The sequence below is a fragment of the Abrus precatorius genome, unplaced genomic scaffold (genome assembly GCF_003935025.1).
Source record: "Abrus precatorius isolate BTA unplaced genomic scaffold, Abrus_2018 Scaffold9, whole genome shotgun sequence".
Taxonomy (NCBI): Eukaryota; Viridiplantae; Streptophyta; class Magnoliopsida; order Fabales; family Fabaceae; genus Abrus; species Abrus precatorius.
In genome coordinates, this window is record NW_020874439.1 from 28556546 (window position 1) to 28579672 (window position 23127).

The following is a 23127-nucleotide window of genomic DNA, read 5'->3' on the forward strand; positions in this document are numbered from 1 at the left end:
ATCCAATATCTCACCTTGTACCTAGGCACTTAGTCCATTCCAGTCCTATCCAGTCATGCATACACACACATATATATAATAATAATAATAATAATAATAATAATAATAATAATAATTAATATTACCAAAATTCGATGTGTTACAACGATAATGTTGATTTAACTAAAATTTAAACCAAACAATTGTCATTACTATTTATATTATAATTATATTTATATTAAAAATTAACAATTTTTAGGAGAATATAAATAATTAATATTAATACTACATAATTACAATTTTTATCTATTTTTTTTAAATCAATAAAAGATAAATATGTAAATTAATGTTAAAAAAATTAAAGGCACTTAAATTTTTTAGAAAATGGCTGTTTTACTATCTAAATTTTTTTAAATATAGGATATTTTAGTCTTTATATATTAATAAATAGAATAATTAATTATTTTATAAAATAATTTTAAATATTTTATTTTAATAAAATTACATTTTATATAAAATATTTTTTACCCACAAGAGAGGATACATGTTATTTGGGGTAAGAAAATTGAATGAATTTTTTTAATTTTTTTTAATTTTTAGATTGAGTTTAAATAATTAAAGTGATAAATTTTATTAAAAAATATTTATTATATTAAAAGTTAATATTATTTTTTAATTAGAGAAAGACCGAAAAAAAGAAGAAAGAGTGGAGGAGTAGGAGCTGGGTTCTAGCCTTTAGGTGCCGAGAACTCAACGGATATAACGGTTGTCGGAGAGTGAGTAGGGTGTGGTGGTGAGCAACAGCGCCAGCCGCCAAGAAACAGCAAATGGGTAGCGTTGGCTTCGGCGTTGCAAAAGCAATTTCATTAGCAATAGCAACAAGGCACCTCCGTTTAAAACCACCTTATGCAGCAACCCTTACTTATCTCTCACTCTACAACTATAACCAACCTCTCTTTCTCCCTCTTTCTCCCTTCTCCTCTCGCCGCTCCTTCTGCACCGCAACCCTTCGCTCCGCCGACAACAAAGTCTCACGGTTCCGGAAGAAGCTTAGGGTTTCTGAAATCAAAGAAGGTGATGGCGTCCACATGCTCGGTCGCAACCTCGTCGTCCAAGGTTGGGTCCGTACCCTTCGCATTCAGAGTAGCGTCACCTTCATTGAGGTTACATCACCTCTGTCTCATTTCCTTGCAATTATCTAAATGTGCGCATGAATTCGTACTTAGATGGAGATTAATTGTGTTATTGATTGAGTAATTTGTTCGTTGTGTCTAGGTTAACGATGGTTCGTGTCTTTCCAATATGCAATGTGTGTTGAATTCGGAGGCTGAAGGTTATGATCAGGTATGCTTACCTTTGCTATTTTGTTGTTTTAGCTTCTCTCTCTCTCTCTCTTTCTCTGTCTTCGAGCATTGGAACTTATTACTAGGTAGAATCTGGCTCGGTTACTACTGGTGCCTCTGTATGGGTGCAAGGAGTTGCGGTGGAGAGCCAAGGATCGAAGCAGAAAATGGAATTGAAGGTTAACAAAATAGTATTGGTTAGTGCTTCTTCATTCTTATGTCTCAACGAGTCAAGGTCTTGCCATGTTGTTCTCTAAGATAAGATATCGTATGATACCACCATTTTTTTTTTTTTTTCGAGACTAATGTTTATATTTGATTTTGTTTTTTTTCCCTTTGTTGTCCTGTCATTAGAGACGTCACGTGTTTCCAAGTTGTTTCGTTTGAATCTTTTACTTTAACTTCAAGCTGGCTCATGCAAAAATTTGGACTTGCATGTATAGATTGGCAAAAGTGATCCCTCCTTTCCGATTCAAAAGAAAAGAGTCAGCAGGGAATTTCTAAGAACAAAAGCACATCTTCGTGCAAGGACAAATACTTTCGGTGCTGTATGGTTTCCTTTTCTTAGCATATTATTTACCTTGCCTGTTTATGCCTTTAATGCAATATGGAAAAAGTAACAATTTATTAATCTGCTTTAGTTTAAATTTTTTTGTCTTGAAATTCTTCTAATATTCTTGTTTTTACTCTATCCTGTAATGTGATGCCAATTTCTAGACAATTGAATATGCAGATGGTTTCTTGTCATTCATCATGAAGAATTTCTTTATGAGCAAAAAATTGGTTGCACTTTATGATGGAAAATGTTAACTCAACCCTTAGGATTGAGGATAAGCAACTAAAAGTCATAAACTTTTATTGGAAAAGAAACTATTTATCATATTGGGAATATGAACATGTAATAATTGGTGAGATGATGGGTGTTGATTGCATGCCTCACACCGAGTACAAAAAAATAATCTGACCTAACTAGTTTTAGCGTATCTTAAACTGGTAGGAGTTATAAGTAACGATTTAAATGCTTAAAACCAACCACAAAAAAATTTGAATTACCACCTTATCAATTAAATCCAATGCAGCTACTTTGTAGCTTTTGCAATTTATCTACCTTGTGGCCACACAATCAGTTTTTATCATCTTCATAGGTTTATGCAGTGTATTCATATAGGGACAGTGGACTTTTTAGTTGCTGGCTCTTAATTTCCTTCCCCCTATCTTTTCTTATGTATGATGTTTTTGACTTTCAATGTACTTCTTTATGTATAAAGTTTTGACTAATTTATCAACTCATGTAAGTTCTGTTACTATTTTTCTCTTGGGAAATGACCTTATTTTTTTTAATATTATCATTTTCTTTTTATGGTGCAAAATGAATTCAGGTTGCAAGGGTTAGGAATGCATTGTTATATGCTACACACAAGTTCTTCCAAGAAAATGGGTTTGTATGGGTCACAAGTCCTATCATCACAGCTTCAGATTGTGAGGGAGCGGGAGAACAGTTTTGTGTTACTACCTTGGTATTCACAGTTCCATGAACTACTTCCCCTTTGTATGAATATTTTTAATGAAATTTATGTTTTTGATGACCGTTGAATACCTCGAGACTCAAATCTTTACTCTTTCCCTGCACCACCAAAAAATCTCATAAGGAGAAAGATTGTTACAAAATCCGTGCTTGTGGGGGAAGCAGTCCTGCATTCCAAATTACTATGAAATAGACAACAAAATAACTTGTGTTATTCACAGTAGAGTGAACTAAAACCTATAAAAGAGGATGTCACATTATCCTGTACTTTTAGGCTGTGGGAGAACCGCAGAAGTTCTAATTTTAGCTTAGATTCTGAAGCAGGAGAGAACTTCTATGGATGGTGCTCTTTGGCTTGACAAACACCGGTTAATTATTATCAATTTAGCTATAGCAACAACAACCAAAACTCATCTCATTATGTGCAATCAGCCACATGGATCAATCAACATCACTGAACTGTATCAGAAACAAAACTTTTAGGAAAACTAGTTGGAGCTAAGCATCTTGTGATGGTTTTTCCTAATGTTTTCTTTGATGTAGTCACTCTTGCCTGGAAAATAGTCAATACTTTGAAAGAATGCAAAACCAACAAATCTTATGAAGTCAGCATTTATATGAATTCTTTATTATTTCTATTTTTTGAACTGTATCTTTAAATTTCTATAGGTTATCCAGAGTTTATTACTTTGTAATAGTAACCTTTTATAATTTTTTTCCTCAACCAAGGAAGTTAATTTTCCATAATTAAAAAATGGTACAAGGATAATGTTATAAATCTTCACAAATATTAGCACTGATTTCTTGTCTTATTAAGCATTTGGTTTTATATTTTTCTCCTTGAATTTATAGATCCCAAGTTCTCAAGATACTATTGATTCTCCTGTGGATGCTATTCCAAAAATGAATGACAGATTAATTGACTGGTCACAAGTGAGTCAGATTTATGTCCCTAATCTTTTGCTATAAGTTGTCAATAATCAAGAAGTCTGCAAAGTGGTTATTATATGTTATGTGATAACTAGAAGCATTCTGTGCATCAGGACTTCTTTGGAAAACCAGCATTCTTAACTGTTTCAGGTCAACTCAATGCTGAAACTTATGCTACTGCTCTTTCTGATGTACATACGTCACCTTCTCTTTTTCTTTTTTCTCATAATTTTTTATAGTTGTTTCTGTTTTCTTTAAAATATAGTATTCTAGAATTGGCAATTGAAATAAACTTTTGATCTTGTACTTATACAGGTGTATACATTTGGTCCAACATTTCGAGCAGAAAATTCTAATACTTCTAGGCACTTGGCTGAATTTTGGGTCTGTAACTTATTTTTTGTTGTTTGCTCAATTTGAGTGCATAGGAAGTCCAAATATAAATTCCTTTTGTTACGGAGTTTCATAGTATTTCTTATTAGTTATTATGATGATTGTATAATGGAACAATGACCAAAGGAGGGGTATCTTCTTGTTTATTCAGATGATTGAACCGGAGCTTGCATTTGCTGATCTAAATGATGACATGGCTTGTGCAACTGCTTATCTTCAGTTTGTAGTACGTTACCTTCTAGAACTAATATAAAGTTGCTGCGATCTTAAGTTTTTTTTTTTTTTTTTTGCAAAGCTTGTTTTTATAATTTTTATTCATATTAAAGATTGTGTGTTTCATGAATTTGTTTCTTGAAGATAAGATACGTCCTTGATAACTGCAAGGAAGACATGGAATTTTTCAACACGTGGATTGACAAGGGAATCATTGATCGCTTGAGTGTATGAGTTCTCAGTGTAACCATCATATTATTTTCCTTTATCTGATTTATACCTATATATCTTAATTCTAATCACTAGAATGATCTTCTGTCTTTGAATTTTTTTTGTCATTATAAAAAGGATGTAGCAGATAAAGATGTTGTACAAATAACCTACACTGAAGCAATTGATCTGCTGTCACGGACAAATAAGAAGTTTGAGTTCCCGGTAACTCAATAATTCTTTTTTTTTTTTTCATTTTCAATAAAACTGTTGAATGTGCAGTTGCTTTTGTCCTGAGCTTCATCTTTTGTTTTGTTCTGTCCCAATCCCACAACCATTTTTTAAAATCAAGCTTGTAAGTAGGTATTTTTGTGCTGTATAATCTTCATTTTTAAGGAAATCAAATGTACCCAGAGGATTTGTAACTTCTCTTTTGTTTGCTCCCCCCGTCCTTTGGACATTCCCTCTCCATTTCTAGCCTGCATTTCATTCACTCTGTTACAAATACTATTCCTGATGTTGATTGATCCTTGTAGCTAGCCCAAACTAATGACTCAAGATTTTATTGTCATTATTGCATTAGCTTTATAATTTTATATTTGTTAGGTGCTTCCCTTTGTTTGTATTTGACATGTTTTTCTGTTTGGCTTCATAGGTGAAATGGGGTTGTGATCTGCAGAGTGAACATGAGCGTTATATAACTGAAGAGGCATTTAACGGATGCCCTGTGATAATCAGAGACTATCCAAAGGCATGTTACTTTTCCCCCTCATCTTCTGGACATCACTATGTTCACTTCATGGCATATGGATGACATTAGGGGTTGGCATTGTAAATATTTTTTATAATGGGTGACATTGTAAAGGAATTGGCAATAACGTTTGACCTTGGGAGGCAAGATGTAAAATCTGCAAAATATAAGAGAAGTGGCTGAGAAAATAGAGTATAAGTAACATTCTTCCAAACTATTTTTCTTCTGCTTAGCTCCCCCTTCTCATAAAATGTAAAAATGAAAGGAAAAATAAATGCAAATTTACCTTCTGCTTTTTTCAGTCTTTTATTTCTTTATGGTGTAGAAGCTACTGAAAGGCCACCACTTAAAAAGTCACATGATATAACCAATGATCAAGATTTATTTCTAACACTCCTCTTAATATGCTTCCACACACACACACACAGAGGGAGGGAGAGAGAAAGATTAACTGTACTGAAGTAGTTGAATTTGATATTTTCAGGATATTAAGGCATTCTATATGAGACAGAATGATGATGGAAGGACAGTTGCAGCCATGGATATGTTGGTTCCGAAGGTAACTTGTATTTCTTTATTATTGCGATCAAGTAGTGTTTGTGTATAGCAAATTTTCAGTATTGTCCAAAAGAGTAGTGGTTTAGGTTCAATAATACATGGAAAAAAGAAAAGAACCTACTTTGTGTCAGAATACTGCTTTTAAGCTGGGGACAGGGATGCTTGTCTGATGGGGTGTCATGGGAGTTCTTAGGTATACAGTTCAATGATCCAGAGCTGGTGAAGTCTTTTGATCATATAATATACCAGTAATATGTTTTTTAATTTTGGACAATGCAAAACTATGTATGTGTCCTTGTAATATGTTGTCTCTGTTAGATTGGTGAACTTATTGGTGGAAGCCAAAGAGAAGAACGGCTTGAGTATCTAGAGGCTCGTTTAGATGATTTAAAGCTGAATAAGGATGCATATTGGTGGTATCTTGATTTGCGTCGTTATGGTTCAGGTCAGATGTCTCTCTCTTTTAAGCCTCTTACCTTAAGTTCCCTGTAATAAAAATTTTGAGCAACACTGTTTAAGTCATAAAACCTTTTCAAAAAATACTCTTTTCTTTTGCTAACCACCTTTCTTTCTCTTCTATTTGAACTGTCTCATTCCCCACTTTGACGCACCTAAAATTACTGTCATATTTTCCAAATTCTCTACAATATTGTCAAGTTTGAACTTTTTGCATGAGCTCTGCATATATGTGGAGCTTGTGCAGATACTGATCTTTTGTGGAAAGCAAATCTAAAGTAATGCTGGCTTTTTGAAGAGCAGAGGTAGTGTGCACATGTTACCTCTCCACCCAAATAAATTAATGTGCGTCAATTTTTTTTTTTGGGTTATAAAAAAGAAAGCTTTATTTTAAGGAATAGGAAATACAAGAAGACCGGTTGTAAACCACTTGTCCACTGTGGAAGGCCTAAACGAGATGCTGTTTTTATCCTACGTAATTAGTTGGTTTATACACCGAATTTATGCATGCTGATGCAGCTGGTGAATAATTTGCAAGCCCTGTGCAATGTTTGGTCCCATTCTTTATTGAGAAAACACTTAAATTGGCCTTCCATTGTCACTGCATTAGTTCACTGGATATTTGTTGTCAAATTAGTAAATATTAAACAGTTACTGAATTCATACTTATGTTTGCGTCACTATTTTAATCCTCTATAAAGACAAGCATTGCTTTGAGGAATTAATTTGTTAACAGAAATCTTGAAAGAATAACATGGTGATTCCATTCTTCATAGCACTAATTTAGGTGTTTATTCTTGTTTTTACTTTTAACTCGTGATATTGACTTGATAGTGTCTTCTTGAGTGCAGTACCTCATGCAGGCTTTGGTTTGGGCTTCGAAAGACTTGTCCAATTTGCAACAGGAATGGACAATATAAGAGACGTGATTCCTTTTCCTCGAACACCTGGCTCGGCTGAGTTTTAGACCTTGCAGATATAAGGAGTCTAAATTCATTTTTACGATTCAAACTGCATTTTTGGACAATAAAGTCTCTTGCCGTCCTTTTCTTATTATTTGAAAAAGAAAGCAGCGCTTCTATTTGAAGTGTCTATATATCATGAACTATGTAGAATACCATGTTGCGGCAATATGATGGCGTTTCCAGAGCATATTTACCTTATCTCATTTGTATGAAGGTTGCAGTCAAATATCCAACCATGTAAGTATCAAATTTGTATCGGATATTGGTGATGTAGGACAACCTATAACGGCAATTTACTGGTACTGCTGAGACCGAAAAAGAAATTTGATCTTAATGATAAATTAAAATAATTACTGTCATTCACATGATGAAGCATGTACTTTTTAATAAATTCAATAATGCAGTGTAATGAGGTTGAATGAAGCCAATTATATTACAAATAAATGTTCTAGTTTAAATTCTGTTCTAAAATGCTTCTGCAAATGTTCAAGATGAATGTTTTGACTAGTTACTTACGCTAAAAAAAAAAACAAAATTCAACATTTTCCGTTGAATTACAACTTATTCCATATGGAATTGATAAACGTTTTGACTAAATGCCTTATTAATTTGATAAGCGTTGTTAATATAAAATTAATGGATATCATTCTTGTTTTTGTAGATAAATGGATAAAATTATTTGAGCAATTCACTTTAAAGTTATCGAAAGTTACAAATTAATAAGAAAATATGTCGATGGTGCCTTTATATACAACTAGTACTGGCAGAGTACTTATCAGAATAGGATTTTGAATTGCTGACATGTGACAACTCTTTAAAGACCTTGTCTTCTGTACTACTTGCTTCTAATATATGAGCCACAATTTCAGAGCACTGCCTCACTCGGGTTAGGCTTAGTAGTAACATCAATACTCCAAAATCATCGTCACTTTTGAAGGTCATAAATTGATTTCACATGAAGCTCACGAAGGGTTAAAGCCCGAGTATAGGTTGGGACAAATTTGATACAAGGTAAGGCTTCATGCATTGCTTTTAAAACAAACTGATCACTGACCAATAAAAGCTTTAGTTCATGGTTTATTGGTTTGATACCAATTCTTAATGTTGATCCGATATCTTTTCATACTGTAGCTTCAAGTATTAATCGTTGAAGGGAGTAATATAAGGTTATTTGCGATATCATGATCTGTATTGTGATGAATTCAGTTCACTAAGGTACACCTTTCCCGCGAGTCCATCACTGGTCCAACAGCTTGTAACACAGCCATTAAAATATGCAGACCATTGCATAAAACCATCTTTAACAAAGCACATTATATGATCCTAAAGTGTAGGCATGTTATGTTTTAGTTTGAGAACACATCTACTTTCATTTCTTCTTTACAACTACAATTACACCACCGTCAACTTATTTTAATTTTTATTTCATTTTGCAAAATAAAAATTTTAACTAACAAGTAAAATGCAGGAATTGGAAACAAAAAGACCTCATGCTCTTATTAAGTAACATTTCCTTGGCAAAGTGGTATCTGTGTTATAGTTTGAGAATACAGACCAGTTACTTTCAACATTATTGGGAGGGGGAATGAATATGATGAACATAGTGGTTGTGTGTGATAGTAATCAAGTACTGGAAATCGCACCAACAGCTTGCAATAGCTAAAACATACTGTAGTAATTTTAATTATTAAGCTGGGTATTCCCCATATGTCATTTGCAAACCCTATTTCTAATTAAAAAAACATGACAATCTTGCGCTTAGAAGAGACTCTTGCACAATTGTTTGCAAGGAAGAAACATATAGTTTAATATTAACTGGCAAAACAACTAGTTCATTGAAAACCCTAATCAAAACTATCGCAGCTTCGGTTCATCGACCAAATCAAAACAAGTAATACATATCGCAAACTAACAAAAACCATCATCCAGGCATCTTCCTCACTTCTCAGACGAGTTTGGTCCACGCTTCTTTCCGAATCCCACCACTACAATCACACAAAACCAAGGAAAAAAAATCAAAATTTTAAAAACCGACATCATAATAGCAAGAAATTCACTAGCTCGACCATTCTAACACAACAAAATTAGATTTTTGGGTAGAAAAACGAAAAGAAGTAGGGAAGTTGAACAATGTGGGTATATAGGTCTCAAACGAAAAGGGGAAGAATGATGGAGTTACCGGCTGTGACGAATCGGCGATTGTATTGCATTCGCTTGTGAGCGCGGCCACGTGGCTTCTTCTTCTTGTCTTGCTTTGCCACTTTGGGGGTTTGCCCTCTCACTTTCCCCGCACGGGCAAGAGATCCGTGAACCTTACCTGCAATTCAAACATAGCAATTTCATATCGTATGCAGAAGAAGCACTGAAAAATTACCAATTCCTATTTATTGAGAGTTATAACGTGACTCACCCATTTTGATGAATTGCTGCTTCTCTCTCTCTTCGCTTTGTTCAGTTGCAGCGGCTGCAAGTAAAAACCCTACTTGCGAGAGAGATGTTCTATTTGTATTGATAGAGTTGAAGGTTGTGGGCTAAGATGGGCCTTCAAATATATTAGGATACGTTGTATAACCCTGTTTGACAAAAAAGAAAAACAAAACAGGGTTCTTTTACAGTGTAACTTGAGATTTTAACAAACATGCATGTAGTCTCTTCTTTTTATTTATAATTTGACTATTAACAAAATGCAAAAAGATTAACCACATTTAATAATACAACTTAATAAGAATTTATTTAATAAACTGAGTGCCTGATCCTATAAATTTGATAGTAAAATTTCTTAGAATATTTTTTCTTATAAGTTATATTAAAAAATTTATTAAAATAGACTGAAAAATAAAAATTATAAACCATTTTATTAAAAATATTTGTATGCTTTTTCAAAAACCTTTTAAGAAAAAATTACAAAAAAGATATCATAGGGATATGAATTCCTAGAATCGAAGTAACAAAAAAAGTGATTTTAGAGTCAAATAATTTTGCATTAACTTTTATTTGAAGTTGAGCATTTATTAGAATTTTTAAAGGGATAGATGATATTTTGTATTATATAATAGTTTTTTAATATCATTTAATTTTTACATATATGAAAAATTATTTTTAATTTTATCAACTATTCAACACATGTTTAAAATATTTTTTAACTCTTGTAGAAGACTTCTTTTAAAATTTAGTTCCTATAAATAAAAAAAATTATATATCAATCTTTATACAAAAATTTAGTTTTAATTTTATTTTTAACATTTTTATATCGATGTCAAGTGATATTTTTTTTTTATTTTTGGAGTGACATTTCAGATTCTTCAAATAAGTCTCAAATTTTGTTTCATATAATTTTTTTCATCTAATTTCATATTTTAATTCATTTCTATATGAGTATAACTTTATTTTTCATTCTTTCTCATATAATTTTCATCCCAATATCTCGAAGCTCGGCTATGCCTCCCTGATATGTGCCCAAAATGAATAGCTTTCTTCCTTTGTATCTTTGATATATTTGTAAGAAAATCAAAATTACCCTTTAAATCATCACTCTCATCATCATTTTTATTTATTTCTATAATCACAAATTAATTATTTTAAAAAAATAGCATTGAGATAAGAATGATAAAATAATAGATAATTATTGTTATGAGATAAAATTGAGCAGATAAATAATGATAGGTGAGATAAAAATGTTTGAAGTGATACTCATGTAATGACAAATCAAAATATGAATTTTTTTTAGAATAGTACTTACACATAATTAAAGCAAAAATGTATTACCTTGTATAATAAAATTTGATGTCATGAATTAAATAGATTGAAATAAAAAATGAATTTTTTTTGAAGAATTCAAAATACTCCAAAATTAATGAGAAAATTCACTTGATACTAATATAAAAATATCACTAATGATAAGGACAAAGTTGAAAATAAGTTTTCTAAGAACTAATATGCAAATTCTCTTACCTATGAAGACTAAATTACAAAATAATGTCTTGTATAAGGATTAAAAGATAATTTACACTTATTATGTTAGATAACTGTTTGATACTTATGAGAGAGATAATATCATTAGAACATACAATAATGGTAGAAATAAAATAAAAAATAAATTTTTGTATATATAGTAATATATAAAATTTGTATCTATTATGATTAAATTACAAAAGTGTATTTTGTATAGAGACTAAAATATCATTTATCCCATTTTAAAATTAATGTTAAATAAACTCAGACTAAATCTTTAAGGTTTTCATGAAGAGGCTTAAGTCTTGTCTTGGGTAGCTAGCTTTGCAAATGCAAGTAAATTGATAAAAGATAGTTATTGAAATGTTCGAACTTAAATTCAAATACTAGAAAGATTTTTTTTATGATACTAGCAACACATTATATTTAATATTTTTTATTATTTTCTTTAAAATCAAATAAAATTAAATTTTTCATCCTTTAATTTTAAAGTAGATTTCAATTTAGTTTTTTAACTTTTTATTTATTTATTTTTGTTCTCAAAGTTTTTTTTTTTTTTCAAATTGATTCTTTTTCTTAGCTTTGTTACTTTAGCTATCAGAAATATTATATATGGCTGTGAAGTGACCTAAACAGTAAAGTAGTCCAACTTAACTTTTTATTTGAAATTAAAGTATAATTGTGTCTTCTTGTATGAGTTAGGGTTTCATACTAACTTTGACGTGCCAACAATGACGACACAATGCACGCTCCATTCCTACTCGTGATGGGGACCCTAAGCACAAGCATGAGCATGTGCAATGCCATAACGTTGTTCTATGCTTTCTCTGATTGCAATTTTGCTTGTTCTTTTGTCAATGGTAACAACAACTTAGAGAATTTGAGTTTAGCAAGATGAATTGTGGAGATTAGGAACAACACTGAGAAGCAAAATTTGCGCTAAGTTGCAGTGGGATTGGAGTTGTACAGTGATTGCAGTGATGAACTTACTATAACTATGCTCGATTGTCGTAGTTGATCGGGTTTAAGGAAAATGAAGCGTCTTAGGGGAATCGTGGAGAAGGCATGAGAAATAAAATCAATGTTTTAGATTGGAAATTGAAGAAAGAGAGTTGAAGAGGGAAGAAAAAAGAGAATTTTTGAAGGGTGGTGATTCTGTGTATGACTAAGAATAATGGTGATGGAAGAGATGAGACTTATTTGTCAAGAAGTGTGTGTTATTGTTAGGAGCAAGAAGTGCAGAACAAGGATCCTTTGGTTATGAACTCTTTCGTGACCTTTGGTTTATGAGACTTTAATGATTATCACGAGGAGTTGGAAGTGGAAAATGAGAATCTCTTGTTTATGGACTCTTCTATGGCCTTTGGTTCACTAGACTTTGGATGATTTTTTCGCTGCAAAATGGACCAATTTCTTGCATGAATGATTTGTTTTGTGATTAACGAAAATATAAGAGTTGATTATAATTTTGTAAGTTTCATTAGTTTTTTCAGAAGGAGAAAGAAAAAAGATGGATATCAAACATGTATGAAGATGACTTTCTAATTAAAAAGTTTCGATAGGACTAGTTAACATTATTTAAATCACTTTAGCTCGCTACATAGAATGTTTTTATTAAATTATGTAACAAAGATTATAAAAAGTATTAACACAAAATAAATAAATAAATTTGAGAACAAAAATAAATAAATAAAAGTTGAATAATTAAATCAAAATCTATGAAATTAGAAGATAAAAGACTAATTTTACTTTAAAATAAATATAAGATTTAAATAAATCTTTCAATAAAAATATATTTTTAAAATAGTCCCTGATATTAACTTTCGTTACAAAATCATTATCTCATATTTACATATGTATTTTATCTTTACAAATTTTATTTTAGCCCTTATATGGAAAAAAGTCAATTATAAGAATTAAAATAAAGAAAATATGTTTTATAAAAGAACTAAAATAAAAAAAAATGTATATAAAAGTAAAAGAAAATCATCAAACACCAAGTTAAAAAGTATTATAATAATTAAAAGTAAACTATAAGATATAATTTAATGATTCTTAAATTTAAGTTTTAGTAAAAACAACTATATTAAATATTTGGAAAAAAATTATGCTGTCTATAGTAATTTTGTTTGCCTCAAATAAGATTGTCTATCATTAAAAAATTAGTTATTGTCTAAAAAAAATATGATTAAATGATTTTAAACAATATTATTGTAATTTAACGTAGTTGTGAAGATTATTATGATAATATGACGTTTAAGATTTAAGTAAAAAATATTTTAGCTTTTATACATTTTGAAAGATTACAATAAGAAAATGTTAATTAATTTTTAAATGTTAAAGCCGTTTTTTTTTTCATTTGAGAAAGTAGTGATAGCCCTATTTTAGTATTGTTCCTTTATCTGATAGGCTGCTAAAATTTATGGTTAAACCTAATCCTTGTAAGTATTGGTCTCTAATTAAAATTAAATTTTAACTCTAACCAACTTAATAAAGGTATTTTGAAAGGATGATATCAATTTTAAAGATAAACATCAATTAATTTTAGTTAAAGTAAACTGTCATTTTAAAGTATTGAATGTAAGTTTTATCTTTCAATAAATTTTTAAATAATTTCTTAAATATACCAAGAGTATAACATAAATTTTTTTTACTAAACTAGCAAACACCAACTTTTTATAACAATTTTATTAACCACATTAATGTATAGATATATTATTTAAAGTTAATAAATTAACTTTTGTAACTTAAACGAGAATCATCATAAAATCTTTCAATTTATTTTGACGACATATTTCATTTTTACCTCTCTATATTTGATACTTTTTTTTCATTTTAATCCTTATACATAACGCGTTCTTTATAGTTTGATTCATGTAGTTTAAATTAGTTTAAATTTTTTGGAGGACTATAATGAAAACTTTATTATGTATAAGAACTATAATGAAAAAATATTTAATAATATTTATAAGGATAAAAATAAAAATGTTTAAATAAAGCATAATATTGTTATAACCTATTTTGAAAATACCGTTTTTCATTTAAAGATTTGTTGACAAACGTTTTTTTATAGGAACTGAATAAAAAAACAAACTTTATACAGGAATCAAATAAGTATTTAAACTCAAATATTAAAATTTTTAAAAGTAGTTCAATCATTAAAAATAATATGTTAAAAATGTTACTTTATCGTGACAAATGATTCCTTCAACTTGTTATTCTTTATAAAAAGATTTAAGCATACTTCTTCAGTTTTGAAATAAGTGTTACTTTAGAATGTTATTAAAAAGTGAATTTTTTCTTAAAATGTAAAGAGAAAAACCATATGACTAAATTACCCTTTTTAGATGCTTAAGCTATTAATGCTTTATCTCTTTAAAGAAAAAGAAAAAGAAAAAAAAATATTAAACATTAATTTAAAGCAAGAAATACAACTGAACAAAAAAAAAAGTACCAAATGTTTTTGAATACAATGCTAGCAAATACTTATTTTGGAATGGAATAAGTAAAAAATAAAACACTCAGAAGAACATTTTGTCTAGTGATCGATATAAATTTCACCTCATGACCTGTGCTTGCGACAACATGTGGATTCTTCCAAATCTTTAAATTGATTCATTGAATACTCATTTGTAGTTTACATTTGGTTCAAATGAAGAAAAGGAAGGAAAGAGGTTTTAATAGAATGGAAGAAAAAAGGCGGAAATGAAAAGGAAAGATCGCTTATTTGATTTAATTTAAAATTGAAAGAAAAAGAAGGATCTCTTTTTTTAGTTTGTCAGGAAAAGGAAAGAAAAATATGAATAATATACTATTATACCGCCATAATTATTAATGAAGAAATGCAAGATAAAATAAAATTTTAGAACAATTTAATCAATATAATTCAAAAATCAGAAATCATTTTGTTTTTCCTCTAAATCTCTCCAATATTCCATTAAAAAAAATCTCTCCAATATAGAAGAAATTTTGACCCCTTCATTTCCTCTTCTCTCCCCTCAAGTTTCTAAACCAAATAAGATAAAACTGAAACAATCTCCTCTCCCCTTCCCCTCTTCATTCTCTTCCAACCAAACCCATTATATATAACTTCAATCCTTTTCCAACAGTCAAAGAAAATAAAATTACAGGCAGGCAAGTGCAGGTTATGCAACCCTCAGCATTATTTATATTTCTACCAAGTAAGATTGCCTTGACAAACCATTACAATTATCGTTAAATTATATTCCATTTCATAACTGAAACAATTACAAAAGAACAAAACTTATATTTCACAAATTCCATATTCTATTCTTTTGCCTTTATCTTTGAGGCTTCTTTTCCTCGAGGGACATTTCGTGTTTTCTTGTTTAATAAAATGAACAAATGAGTTGTACTACTCACCTACGCAGTCTATCCCTTGCTAAAAGACATCAGTTCCTCGAGCCATAAACGGTGAAAAGTGTCAACTCCCTCGGCATTTATAGTAAAATAAGGGGTGGGGAGAAAAGGGGCCCAGGGACTTTGGTCTCTTTATGAACTTCAACTGATGTGTATCATCATTTCGTACTTCAGAGAAATGAGGCAGGGACGACCCAACTACTCTGACAACCATAAACAAAATTTGATATTTACAGCTTAGTTATCTGCTCAAAGTTTGACCTCGTGAAGATCTTCTCCAAAACTCCCACTCTTCGTTGGTGTATGCCTTAAAGAAAATTCATCTGGTATAAATGTTGTCGGTGGCATTCCCAAAGCTTCACCAAGAGGCTTAATTTCACCCATTTCTGTGGGACTAAATATATTGCCAATATCCCCACCCCATGAAGCTGTTCGTCGTGAATGAGGCAAATGAGAGTTACTGCCATCCGTCATTGCTTCAGGGATTGAGATATTACTCATACTTGGAAACCTTTGCCTGGTCGCTGCTGATGGGGGCTGAGGGGATTGGTATGACCAATCATTCCTAGAAGACGTTGAAGGAATTTCATTAGTTAAACTATCTTCTTGATTACTTTCTGCTATAGCCTCCATTGCCTGCTCATTGGATGATGGTGCAGGAGCAGGAATAAAAAACTTTGGATTGGCAGCAAGGGCAGATTTTACAGATGGAACAGATGGTGACTGAAACAAGTTTGCAGAGCTTCCACCACCTTGGTTGAATGTATCAACATATCTGTATAGACCATCAAATGTTTCATCAAATTGATCTGCTTTTCAGATGCTGACAATGATTGAGATTATCAATAAGAACTCTTGTTTCTGGAAAAAGGATCTGGCTGCATATAAGAGCCAGCACCATATGTTCTTCCTAATTTATTTTCTATATTTGATATTTCTAGTATATATTTTTTAATTAGGCCTAGAAACAATGTCTACCCTCCACTTTATAACTCTAGTCAGCCCTGATGAAAGTAAATTACACACCTAAAGACTCAGCTATCATGCTAGTTCAACATTTTAAGAACAGCTCTTCTTGCTTCAAAATTTATAACCAAATGGAGTAATAAAAAGGAGGTCCACTTTACAATGCTTGAAAGCTGACAATTGACAACTACTGCACTAATTAAAGTTGAACTTCACTTGAGTTCCAACAACACAATCATAAGAAGAATGAAAAAGTATCTTACCTTGATCGAACACCAAAGCGGCCACGAGCAGAGAATTGATTTGTGCTAGGTGGTATTGGTGGAATCCCTGGAGTAAGTTCAGAACTTGATAAATCAGAGCCCTCATTAGAAGGTGGTCTTTCATTCTTCAATGCAGATTTCAAGTTGTAATCAATTGAACCATTCGGGAAAGCAGCAGTAGTTGGAGGTGGCGGCAGTGCAGTTTCTTCAGGAGGAGGTTCAGCACCTTCCTCTACCCATCTTTTCAGTTTTTCATCATAATAGAACTTGTTTTTTTCACCCAATTTAGCCTTCATATAGAGCAGAATAAGAACCATTTGAATTGGCACAGTCAGAAGCACAGTTGAAAGGAGAAAAAAAAAGAGTGGAATATAAAACAAATAATAATACCTGTCGGCCAGGGCGAGGTCTCAAGACTAGCCCCACTGTCTTTTGCAAAAGTTGTGAGCCAAAACCAAAAGAAAAGCGAGATGTGCCTCCTGATACTGATGCTTTTCCTTGTGCATCAGGTGAGGCTCCCTGTGATGAATCAAACAAATTTTTTTTCCAATAAATACAACAAAAATCTCAACCAGGAACATGAAGCTGAAAATTTTCAAAGTAGACCCTTGACAGTAGTCACACACCTGTCGGGGACTTCTACTAAAGTCTGGCTCTGAAACACTTCTATTAGGCTTTGTCGTCCTATTACTGTCCGCTGTCCAATCACTGATGGGTTCCATTGAAGCAGATGGAACCAAGGATGACATGGCCATTGTTGATTGGCTATTGGATACTCTGTTTGTTGTAGGCTGGTAATGTTGTCCATTTCCATGCAAAACTCCTTGAGATGATGATGGAGCAGGTGGTGGTAAACCACCAACAACTCGGTGTGCAGTACTATCAAAAAAGTTGAGCAATTTGCCCACTAATTTTGCAGGAGCCAAATTTGCAGTATACCCACCCTGAACACATTATGAAACATGAGGATAAATAACAAAACTATCAAAATAGTGAAAACTCAATAAAGACAAGGAAGTACCTGTTGGTGGGTTCTAATCCTCTCCTCAAGAGAAAATACCAACTGTTTCCATGTTTCTACCTCTGGTGCGCGACCAGTTTTTAAGGATTTCAGTACTGCCTGGCAGTACCTGAAGTCACATAATAACAATAAGGCAGAATACAGAAAGCATAATATCACAAACAATATTCTACAAACTTACTTTAATGAGTCTGAAACCTTTCCCAATTCAGCTAGCATATATGCGTATATGAGCTTATATGGCTGAAATGGAAGCAAAATAAACTGAGAGTTTCCAAGCACCTTTGCATATTCGTATAACTCAGTCATCTGTTCAAGTAACCATCAGGTAAGATAAGTTTTGAGTGGTTCCACTAACGCATCATACAAAAAATTGAATCATATTAAACATTACATTTTTTAAGAGACAGAGATGCTAAGGCACAAGTACATCACGTAGACAGGTTATTTAAAAACCTTACAGAACACAATGCTTAAAAAATGTCGCATTCCTTTGTTGATAAACCAATGATTAAGGAGTAAGATAAAATACATGCAATCTTCTTAAGCATGTAATGAAAGATCGAAGTTTGAACCTTGTAAAATTCCAGCCAATTAAGCAAATCGGAACAATAAAAGTCAGAGAGAGACAGGTGTTACATATAGACCCCAAACATGCTCATGCAAATGCAATAGAACCACCAAATTTTGTGCAAGAAGCAACCTAAGGGATAAAGAGATTTCAGAGCACCTGGATAGCCTCTGGACTAGCATAAGTTCGAGGAAATTTCCAATGATCAGCTCCTACAAGACAGAGCCTTGCACTATCTGAGTATGACCCAAAGTTTGCTTCAGCAACTAAATAGCAGATGTGTGCAGCAATGATCTATAATAAGTCTCAAGTCAGAAACAAAATAGAAATCTACAAAAAACATTGAACAGTGGAAAATATAGATTAAGAACTATACCTCACTTCTCTCCTTCCATAAGCAATCACCAAGATGAATAATTACAAGCTCATCATCTTTGGTTCTGTTTGCAGTTATAACAGCCAAATTCTCCTCCCAATCATCAAGCATGCCATTAGATCCCAACTGAAGTTGCAAGGCAACAATAAAGGCATGAGCTTCCAAGTCAAATGAAAAACCAATAACCTTTGCAATATTGAAACTTGGAAGTAAGAAAACGTCTGAATTGCACAACTCTTGCATGGTTTATCAGTTTATCCTACTGAGATCACCTGTGTAGGCTGCTGAGGCATATTAAAAGCTCTAGGATCTCCACTAACTGAGCTATCAGAAGAGAAAACTTCAGCTGGTTGCCCAGCGATTAGAAGGCATAGTGTACGCAGAGGTGACCCTAAAACCAGCTGACGAAGTGCCATTTGCTTCACTGTATCGACATAGAACTGCAGTACAAAAATGTGCTAAATTATTACCCAACAAAGGCAGATGAAAAAGGACTTAGGACACATAAGGGACAGTCTAGTTCAGACATTTCAAGAATCAGTAGTTCACAGTATTCACTAAAAAAATGACAGCTGACCTGATCACCAAGTCGTGAAGCAAGAACAAGTGCAGGTCCCCACAACTGACCTTCTTGTGCACACTGCAAAGCCTCCTTCTTTTTTCCAGAGACAAGAAGGTTTTGTACCTCTGAAGCAGTTGTCTAGATTGGAATACAAATCAGTAAAAGATGCATATTTAAAAATTTCAGAGAAGGTTTGGTCAGGAGTTAACTGAATACACACCAGCATTTGTGCTTCAGAAGGCAAATTTTGGAGGCAGTGGCTTAGTTCACCATACTGAGTGAACTCCTTGCCACTCATCTTGGCAGATGCAAAAAGCTTTGCAACTGCTGACTCGGGAGTATCATTTTCCTGTATCAAATACAAACCCAGTAGGTAACCAAATCTGGAAGTGATGCCATCAGGGAATAGAATTAATGCACTAATACTATTAAATCCAAACTATCAATTGAGCATGATAAGTAAAGTAGGTGGATCATATTTTTTACACGTCAACCTAAATAATCCCATGACGTTCAGCAGCCATATAGATCATCAATAAAAAAAATCTGCAGTTTGTCTGAATACTTCCTAAGCCCTATTTGGACCTCTTAAATCCATAAAGTTCTTCTTGTGCTAAAGTAGGTACAGAAGATATCACACCCTCTAACATCTGTTTCCTTGTCAACCTAAAGAAATATGAATGATAATTAAGGTTGACATAATTGATCACAAGAATGACCTTTTGAACCAAGGAAGAGAATATGGCATTGCAGTCATTTTGAAAAGCAATTACACTTTTATAAACTACTAAAAAAAGCGGCAATTAAAAAATCAAGGGAAACAAAGGTGCAGATGTCATCTACAGAAGCATTAAAGAAACTTCAAAGGTAGCAAACATAAAAGTTCGAGCACTAGAGATCCAATAAATGCAATGATGAAAATTGATAAGATAACATTAAGAATTAACACTTAATAATGTTGAAATTAATTTAATGCACAGAGCAGTTCTTAACAGAACTTTTATCTATCTTGCAAATTATGGAAAATTCAATGAACAGTCATATAGACAGAAAATAATATGTTTAACTTACTCTTAGTATGGTGTCTGTACCAAATGGAGAACGTAGTTTTCCATAATGTTGACAAGCTATTCTAAGCAAGGAGAGAAGGAGTCTCAACCTTTCACCTTTCTTATAATCCATGTCAGCTAATCTGCAGTGTGCAATCCTCTCATCTATCCATTTGTACAGCTCTTTACTTCCAACACTCCCACCAACCAATGGACCTGGGAATGATTGCTGGCAGAGAGCATGAAAATAATCACCAGTGCCATTCCCAATGCTGGAAGAATTGATGTTTCCCTTGACAACTTCCATCAAGTTTAACACAGAAACAGAACCTTGCACAGCAGTCTTCAGATAAAAGTGAAGCTGTGTTAATCATTGCAAAAACCAAATGAAGCATCACTCAAAACTGAAAACATGAATCAAGATTTAACCTGGCTTCCATATGATGAGTTTGAAAAAGTAGAATCCTTCATTACAATGAGTTTTCCACCAAACCCAAAGGTTACTAAGGCATGAGGAGGACGTCCAGCTGATGATCTTCCAACATGAGGGGCATAAGAATACTGATTCCCACCCTGAAATGATTGCTGGGCCTGGGAGTAACTGAAGGGCTTCTGACTTTCGGCATATTCATCTAAATATTTTTTTCGTTCATCAAACTGCGTATTTGAATAATTAAAATGTTGAACAACATGCCCACTAGGGGCAAAGTTTTGCGGTTCAAGAGTTCCATTTGCCAAACCGTGATCATGGTTCACTTTATTGTACAATGCAACTGTTCCAAAGGAGCTAGAAGTATTTAGCTGATTTTTATTGACAGAAATACTTGTACCAAAAGAATGTTCAAATTGCTGGTTTCCACCAGTAGTTGCACCATCCCCACTTTTAGTTAAAGTGTCAGATGTGTGAGTGTCCAAACCCTGCTGATGGTTAACACCATATGAACCACTCCAGCTGTTATTTGCAACCTGACTACCAACGCCCTGCGTCCCATAATTGCCAGCTTGGCCATACTCTCTATACAAATTGTTAACATTTTGCGAAAGAGTACTAGTAGAAGCATGTCCATTTTCAAGTCCCTGAACAGCTGATTGAATAGATGAATTATAAGTCTCCAACAACCGCCATTCTTGGGCAATTGTGTCATAATACCAACCAGGATACTGAGGATCAAAAACCATATGTTCTGGATACCCACCATTCCCTTGTGAAACCTGATTCCAGCTTGATACACTTTCAGTTGAGCCAGTTTCAACTAATGTTCCAGAAACAGACTGAGCAGTTTGCTGCATATAAGAGACCTCCGCTTTCATATCAGAAGCAGCTGTCCAATCCACAGCCGTATTGGCTTCAGAGCTTCCCTGAGTACCAATTGATGCATTATGGTCATCTACTTGATACCATTGTCCAGTGCTGTGGTCATACTTCCAGCCAGGATAAAGATTCTCCCAATACGGACCGCTACTAAGATCTTGCCCATCTGTGCTATTTCCCAGAGATGCATCATAACCTTGATCCTCTTGATATTGCACATGATTAGCAGAGGAATTCAGCCCATCATTTGGAATTTCATTACCAGTTTTCACCTCAGTATTAGAATCATGATATGTTTTGCCAGATTGATCTCCCAAATCACTGAAAAAATCAGAATATGATCCAAACCCAACATCTCCATTTGAATCAGCATAAAAAGAATTCCAATCCACCTCCTTAACCCCTGAATCAGTCATCCCATTGCTCTTGCTCACAGTCAAACTCGATGTAATCTCCGATTTCGTCCCACGATCACCATGATCCATTGCACTATCACATTCAAATGAACTAGAGGGCACCAAAAAACTCCCCTCTTGTGCATTTCCGCCGTCCAATTTCACACCACCCTCTTCCTCTTCTTCCCGTTTCATCTCAATCCCACTTTCCCCAGAATCATCACTAATACCTAGACTCGCGAAAGCTTTAACGTCATCAGAATCATGGCCTTCATCATCATTGCCAGACTTAACAGGCTCAATATCATCCTCAACCAGTTTATCAAAGAAATCCTCATCCGTCTGATCCTCCACATGAAATGGAGGATTCGAAGCCATCACGCCAAAACCCTAACCCTTCTCGATCGACAGGAAAATTTTGATAATCAATTCGCCGGGAAATATTAAAAATTACGCCCAAACAATCCCTTACTTCATCTCCTATGATTCCAAACGTCGAGATCCAAGTTCGAAAAAGCCACCGTTCTCTCAACCCTTACCTCGAGTTGTAAACGCAAACCACCGAAACAGAAATAGGATCTGGAAATTCGAAATTCACGCAATCCAAAAACCACGAAGAAATTAAAAAATTAAAAAAAAAAAACATTACCCGGAATCTGCAAACTTTCGTTCTCATTCAAAGGCAGCGTTTTGTGCCGCGGAGCAGAAAAAAAAACATAAAAAAATGAAGTTGCGTTAGAGATCCATTTTCAGAATTAACAGAGAATAAGAGAGAGAAAAAACAAAAGAGAAGAGAGAGAGAGAGAGAGGGAGAGAGAGCGAGTCAGCAAACAGAGGAAAGCCCTCGATTTCGCACCACGCCACCTACTACCAAGAACACAACTACGACGTTTTTTCAATTTTAGATTATTTTTGTTTTTATCATTGTTTTATTTTATTCACATTTCTCTGGTTTTTC

At 33.1% G+C, this 23127-nt stretch overlaps 3 protein-coding genes across 3 annotated transcripts; 1 reads left to right on the forward strand and 2 right to left on the reverse strand.

Annotated features, from left to right (window-relative positions):
• Window positions 1-659: 659 nt before the first annotated feature.
• Window positions 660-7788, forward strand: LOC113848956 (asparagine--tRNA ligase, chloroplastic/mitochondrial). The gene is made up of 15 exons (XM_027478409.1): window positions 660-1142; window positions 1255-1323; window positions 1409-1519; window positions 1766-1870; window positions 2702-2839; window positions 3700-3780; window positions 3891-3968; window positions 4093-4161; window positions 4322-4396; window positions 4528-4611; window positions 4732-4818; window positions 5249-5344; window positions 5829-5903; window positions 6221-6347; window positions 7210-7788. The coding sequence occupies exons 1-15, from the start codon at window positions 807-809 to the stop codon at window positions 7323-7325; spliced, it is 1647 nt and encodes a 548-aa protein (XP_027334210.1). The 5' UTR covers window positions 660-806; the 3' UTR covers window positions 7326-7788.
• Window positions 7789-9032: 1244 nt separating this feature from the next.
• Window positions 9033-9789, reverse strand: LOC113851332 (40S ribosomal protein S30). The gene is made up of 3 exons (XM_027481794.1): window positions 9734-9789; window positions 9503-9640; window positions 9033-9308 (listed from the first exon to the last, which is right to left on the reverse strand). The coding sequence occupies exons 1-3, from the start codon at window positions 9735-9737 to the stop codon at window positions 9262-9264; spliced, it is 189 nt and encodes a 62-aa protein (XP_027337595.1). The 5' UTR covers window positions 9738-9789; the 3' UTR covers window positions 9033-9261.
• A 5409-nt stretch (window positions 9790-15198) lies between these two features.
• LOC113849221 (protein transport protein SEC16B homolog) lies at window positions 15199-23027 on the reverse strand. Its single transcript, XM_027478965.1, has 13 exons — window positions 20892-23027; window positions 20485-20805; window positions 19634-19762; window positions 19429-19551; window positions 19124-19291; window positions 18852-18977; window positions 18635-18769; window positions 18086-18213; window positions 17905-18013; window positions 17510-17827; window positions 17274-17402; window positions 16884-17173; window positions 15199-16429 (listed from the first exon to the last, which is right to left on the reverse strand). The coding sequence occupies exons 1-13, from the start codon at window positions 22545-22547 to the stop codon at window positions 15904-15906; spliced, it is 4158 nt and encodes a 1385-aa protein (XP_027334766.1). The 5' UTR covers window positions 22548-23027; the 3' UTR covers window positions 15199-15903.
• Between the last annotated feature and the right edge of the window lie 100 nt (window positions 23028-23127).